At 45.2% G+C, this 6,127-nt stretch overlaps 1 protein-coding gene across 2 annotated transcripts; it reads right to left on the bottom strand.

Moving 5' to 3' along the window:
• Positions 1-698: 698 nt before the first annotated feature.
• ska1 (spindle and kinetochore associated complex subunit 1) lies at positions 699-5,524 on the bottom strand. 2 transcript variants are annotated; one of them, XM_069687005.1, is made up of 7 exons: positions 5,436-5,524; positions 4,528-4,613; positions 4,326-4,441; positions 3,803-3,897; positions 2,944-3,081; positions 1,657-1,826; positions 699-1,082 (listed from the first exon to the last, which is right to left on the bottom strand). In XM_069687005.1, exons 2-7 carry the CDS (start codon positions 4,607-4,609, stop codon positions 934-936), a joined length of 750 nt encoding a protein of 249 aa, XP_069543106.1. In that variant the 5' UTR covers positions 4,610-4,613; positions 5,436-5,524; the 3' UTR covers positions 699-933. The 2 variants fall into 2 exon arrangements, with proteins under 2 accessions (XP_069543106.1, XP_069543107.1); XM_069687006.1 differs by lacking the exon at positions 5,436-5,524 and having other exon boundaries at positions 4,528-4,641.
• Between the last annotated feature and the right edge of the window lie 603 nt (positions 5,525-6,127).

Here is a 6,127-nt window from a genome sequence, read left to right as displayed (position 1 = left end):
AGTGGAAGGCTTAAATTCCTAGCTTTCAAAGCTCAACACATTTAATTGGCCATTCTCAAAGCACACATACAACGTTACTGTTTACTGTCTGTGTAATTACACTGGTTACAGTGATTCAGTGACAGAATGCATTTAATATTGGTTGTGAATTTAACGGTAGCAAGCGTCGTGAGTTTGTTGCTTCACAAACTAATTTAACTTGAGCAGTGTTCTCATTATTTAACTTCATCATCGGAAACATTCATCCTTTTAGCTGCTCCAAAAAATTCAACCATGTTTCATTGTGCTGCCTTTTCATCTTCACTAGGTAACGTTAGCGAGCTGCAGACTGGAGAAAACAATAGTTTAATTCACTCAAATGCTGCCTGCAGTCCCTGGAGGGAACCCACACATGTACGGGGAGTCACCTGTTCAGGGACATGACAGTGACCTGGACAGGGACATGACAGTGACCTGGACAGGGACATGACAGTGACCTGTTCAGGGACATGACAGTGACCTGGACAGGGACATGACAGTGACCTGTTCAGGGACATGACAGTGACCTGGACAGGGACATGACAGTGACCTGGACAGTGGATCTCTTATAGACAAGCAGCAGTTATTTTTAATGTTTAACAGACAGGCTGATTGAAGCGCATGAACCCAAACGCTTTCAAGGGGTCAGCACTGACAGACAAAGGATCAGTGATGTGAAAGTTATTTTAATGAGTTTGTCCGTGAGTTAGTCAGTGAAGGAGGACTCTGCTGCGCGTGCATTTACAGCAAACAGTCTGTACAAACATTAACAGCCAACAAAGCTTCATGTAATACAGCTCATTCATTCATGAACACAGCACACGTCCCTGTGGTGATTATGGGAAAAGTTTCTAGTGGACTCTTCTAATCATGGGTCCTGATGATCCTGATGGTGCTGACGTTCTGTCTGAGTGTTCACAGCAGCACGTAGCGGGTCAGCCCGCCCCCTCGGAGCTCCTTCAGGCGCTGACAGTGTCGCAGCATGTTCAGGATCCCCTGGAAGCGTTTGTCCACCTTCATCTGATTGAACTCCCGAATGTCTTCCTCCACCACGAAGAAGTGACCTGAAAGACACGTCCACAGCTCAGTGAGAGCAACAGACAGCAGGCGGGGCTGCAGGACGCCCACGCACGCTGCTGGAAGCTTTCAGACGGTTTTTACTCGAACAGAAGCCTCCAGAATGTGATCACCTGATACAGACTGAGCAGGTACATCAGTGCACACACCGTCACCGTGCAATGTTTGACTGAATCATATCAAACTGTTACACCATGTGTGTTTTTACCTTAACCTGTGTATATTTATGATTACATCTGATTCATGTGGTTTGCATCGTTAATCCCTGGATCACCTGTTCCTTTACTCTGACTCTGCTGGAACAAAATATACCCCCCAATGGGAGACGAACAAAGTCAATCTTATCCTGAAGTTCACTCCGTGACACACTGAGCTCTCCATAACTGATGTATTAATGTGTCAGCACAGTGATGTCCCCATGTGTGTGATGAGATCTTAATGACCCATCATACCTGATCAGGCTGAAGCTTTGTTCAGATCAGCATGAACGATCAAACAGTCCTAATGACTCTGCTCCTCCTCCGTGACGTGTATCGTCACAGCACCAGAGCATCACATCACCTTTGGTCTGTTTGGTCTCCTGCTCCTTGAAGCGCTGCTGCAGCTTGCGTGAGTGGTTGTTGAGCGTTCTCACAGCCTGATGGAGGATCCTGTACTTGGTGGTTACAGCGGTGTTGATGCTCTGCACCGCAGCGTTCAGCTGCTCGTATGAGACGCGTCCTCTCATGTACCTGAGGACACACAGACAGCTTCAGAGACACATCCTGAGACGTGGTTCTTACTCAGCATCAGGGCAGCACTGATTTATCATGTTACTTTTTTTACATCAGGCCCCACATCACCCGGAGGTTTCTGTTTGAATGGCTCCTTCAACACGTACGGCACACAGCAGGGATTACGCCCTGTAACTAAACACAGCAGCGAGTCTGCACCGACCGTGACTTACTGAGCATGTGCAACACTTTGTGTTTGTCATAAAGGAAATTAAAGTTCCATGTTACCTGTACAAAGGTTAACTGCTTAAAAAGATTGAATCGTGTTATACAGATGTTCACATTATATTCAGGCTGACATGTTGGTGTGACTGTGACGTGTGTTTCCAGGGGCTGCGGTACCACCAGCTTCTCAGCAGCTTGTAAACATCAGAGTGATGGAGCAGACAGTTATCATGTCATTACTGAAGCCTGCTGTTGGTGCTGGGAGAAGATCCATGGTTTCCTCTGCAGCGAGGGGAGGTTGTCTCAAAGCGCTGTGGTAAACGCTGCATTCATGTGCTGTCAGTACAATCGGGAAAATGAGTTCTGGCTGACAAAAGTCACTTTGAGGCTACCTGAAGTCATGATGGTGAAACCCTACAACAGCAGTACGTAGCTTAGCTTCCATGTCAGTGCTTCTCCAAACAGGAGCTGTCTTGAGTGTCATCTACTGCATGCAGCACGCTCACCTCATACAACCACACGTCAAAACATTCAAAACATCAGGTGCCAGTTTAGCTCGGCGGTTAAATCAGCAACCACATACAGAGGCTACAGCCCTCGATGCGGCGGCCTAGGGTTCAACTCCCACTCTTGGCCCTTTGCCGCGTGTCGTCCCCACTCTCTCTTCCCCCATTTCCGCTACTATCCATTGTTCCTTCTCTAAAATAAAGGCATAAAAATAATAATAATAAAAAAAACATACAAAACATCCTTTCTAAAGCACGGTGGGGCTGGCTGGCTGTGTTTGGATCAGGTGTGCAGTACATGTGAGGAAGAAGCTTTGGATTGACAGGAAGCTCACTGCTGCAGAACTTCATAAACAGCCTCTACCATCACATCATGTGGTCTCAAAGTGAGGGCTGGTTCTTACTGAGGGATGCTGTCAAACTCTGGCACGGTGATGAAGTCCATCTCTCTGATGAAGCTGCGGCTGCTCTTCCTGACGTGTTCCTGCTGAGCCGGCTGAAGGACTGCGGCCTCAGTCTGCTTCATCACAGGCTCACGAGTTCTGAGAGAACACAGGAGACATCCATCAGTCCTCTTAGAATGGGAGTTCTGGATAACAAAGAGCTGTGAGCAGCTCTGCCTTAGATAAACTCATCAGTTCAGAGACACAGGGGCACTGCAGCTCCCTGTGTATCAGACAGGTGCAGTTACAGGTGCTTATTTAATGTCGTTATCATTCAATTGTTTCATCCTAACGTATAGGGCTGGCTTTAAAAACCAAAAACATTTTTCCGATTCGAATCAATTCTCATTTGAATGACCCAATATCGATTCAGAGATCCCGAGATCGATCCTTAAAAATATGTGTAAAAGCGTGTCTGATCCCTCACGTTTCTGAGCGCTCCTGAACGCAGCACGACTCAGCACATCCCCTTGACATGGTAGCGAGGGAGGAACACGCGCGCGCACACACACACACACACACACACACACACACACACACACACACACACACACACACACACACACACACACACACACACACACACACACACACACACACACACACACACACACACACTACTTTCTTCCTGATGGAGCCTGTTCTTGATTTATACTTTATACTTATAATTTACTAAGTCTAATGACTTCAAACACAGATCCAAGTGATGCTGCCGTACTACTTCCTGTACAAGGAGCACATTTGCAGCCATATTGGAAAATGATGGGTTGATTTTCTGTGTTCTGTTAACAAAACTACAGTGTGAGTTATGAGTTCTCACTGTGCTGGTCCTTCCCTCTTCGGCATGTGTGCAGGTATGTTGTCCTTCATGTGACTGACATCTGCCAGATCCTTCTGGAACGACTCCTCGAGTTCCTGAAACAAACAAACAAACAAACAAACAAACAAACACAGTATGTTTGAGACCATTTAGAAACTGTCTCCTCTGATTTGAGCCTCCAACATGCCTCGCTAACTTCACCTTTCACTCACTATTCTTCCATGTTTAAAGAGTAACTGCACACTTGTTTGTTGAGCTGTAATCTAAAATATTCTGTGTACTGTGACGAAACACATCAATGCTAGTGTTAATATTGACCTTTTTTTTCTCTGGCCAGGGGAGGGGACGTCACTGAGCTGCCGGACACACCCACCCCCCTCCACCCCCCATCTCAGCCCCTTGCCCACTTTGAACATGTTTCAAAACTGTGCAGTAGGTGGAGTTATGGTCAGACCTGTGGGTGCAGTTACACTTTAAATGGTATTTGTCGATGATGCTAATGCTGCACAACACTAGCATTTACCTGCAGGTTCCTGAGCTGCTCTCTCTGATGATCCACACACTTTTCAAACTCCTCCAGAAGTGTCTCGATGGCAAAGATTTCCTGTCCCAGTTTCTTCATCTTATTTTGAGGCAGTTCTTAAATGTAGAGTGAGAAAAAAAAGAACATTATATTATATTTCTAACAATTCAAAGATAAGTAAGAATCTGTGACTGTGTCATACCAGCGAGGGACAGGTCCAACAGGCGCTTTAAAGAGGAGATCCTGTCATGAACATGTTGGCTGATATCCTCCAGGTCACTCATCCTCCTGAAACACACACACACACACACACACACACACACCCACACACACACACATATTCATTCATTCATTCCAATCATCGTTAACACATTTAAACATGATAAACTCTTACTGAGCTGCTGTAACCAGTACATTTCTCCAGTGGGGGATCAATAAAGCTTAAATATATGCTTCATAACTCTTTTAGATGTTGTTGTTCTGTGAACAAAGAAAAAAGGAATCATATGATTGATGAATGATAAATGAATAAGTGAATAAGTGAGCGAGTTCTCAGCTTACTGAAGTGAGCGTGTTAGACATCCCAGTAAAAGATGTTTAGATCTTATTAAGGAGAAGAACGAGGCATGGCGTTTTCGCCCTCCAGACAACACGAGAGCAGCTTTCAGTGAAAACACTGAGTGATAACAAACACTGTCAGACTTCGTCACACGTTTAATAAACAACAGAAGCTCCGGATCCGGATCAAAAAGTTTAAACGTTGAACTTATATATTCATATTCAGCTCCTTCGACAGCTTTTAAAGTGAAACAGGAGGTGTTCGGTGCGATCATATAAACACGGTTAGATCCTACAATAAAGATGAACTCTGACTGCTGCTCATGTTGACGTATTAATAAACATCAACACATACACACTGTGATCAGCGATAGTGAGAAGTGTGAAGTCGTGTTGTGCAGTTTGTGTGCAGATCATAAGTAATGTACCAAAGCGACTGACCCATACTGAGAGCAGCGAAGGCTAACGCTAGCTGGAAGCTAACAACAGACAGCATTATAGGCACATAAACAGAACCAGGAAGTACCTGCTGCTGTAAACAGGTGAGTTTACCTGAATGGGCTCCTTACAGACGATCTAATGAAAGTTTCTCACACACGGATCTGCTCCGTTTATCTGCCTCCGTTTCTCGCGGTTCAATTTCAAACAGGACCCGAGACGCAACAGGATGCGCATGCGCTGCGTCACTGCTTCCTTCAAAGACTGTAGGAAATATCACAATGAATTGTCAAACAACAAAATAATGCATTAGCGCCCTCGGGCGGTGTAACGTTTATGGACAATAGGACCTGACACGATCAGAATGAATGAAACAGTGTTTTAAATTACACATACATAGCTGACCCAGCTGTTGCTGCTAACCTTCTGTTTGAATTCTGAAACAAACCTGCCTCAGTTTATCCAGCATCTGTGTATTAACAATAATATACATGTCACCCCCAAGCCAAGTTACTGTGAGAGAAGAGCTCATCACCTGAACACACACATAGAGAGAGAGAGAGAACAGCCTGGGACCATCCCACCCTGAAAACCAAGAGCACCAGTCCTCTGAGAGAATCAGCACGCAGTGATTAGGAGGTGTTGGGTATAAAGTCAGGAGAACGTGGCAAAGATGTTGTTTCAGGTTTTCCTGTCAGATGCTGAACGCTGCATTACATTAACAGAACATTACAGTTTCCATGCACTTGGTGGTCTTCAGTGTTCATTCATATCATTGACTGTTTTATCTGGATGGCCTTATTCAC

The sequence above is a fragment of the Semicossyphus pulcher genome, unplaced genomic scaffold, assembly GCF_022749685.1.
Source record: "Semicossyphus pulcher isolate SPU_LCO1_2020_fin unplaced genomic scaffold, fSemPul1.0.p SCAF_8, whole genome shotgun sequence".
Taxonomy (NCBI): domain Eukaryota; kingdom Metazoa; phylum Chordata; class Actinopteri; order Labriformes; family Labridae; genus Semicossyphus; species Semicossyphus pulcher.
This window is presented reverse-complemented; position numbering and strand designations above follow the sequence as displayed.

Bases quoted from the DNA above. Each gene is read 5' to 3' on its own strand.
- ska1 (XM_069687005.1), bottom strand. From the start codon at position 4,609: ATGAGTGACCTGGAGGATATCAGCCAACATGTTCATGACAGGATCTCC. The intron at 4,442-4,527 runs GTATGACACAGT...TCTACATTTAAG, and splicing joins GTTGGACCTGTCCCTCGCTG to AACTGCCTCAAAATAAGATG. The intron at 1,083-1,656 runs GTGATGTGATGC...CGTGTCTTTCAG, and splicing joins GGAGACCAAACAGACCAAAG to GTCACTTCTTCGTGGTGGAG.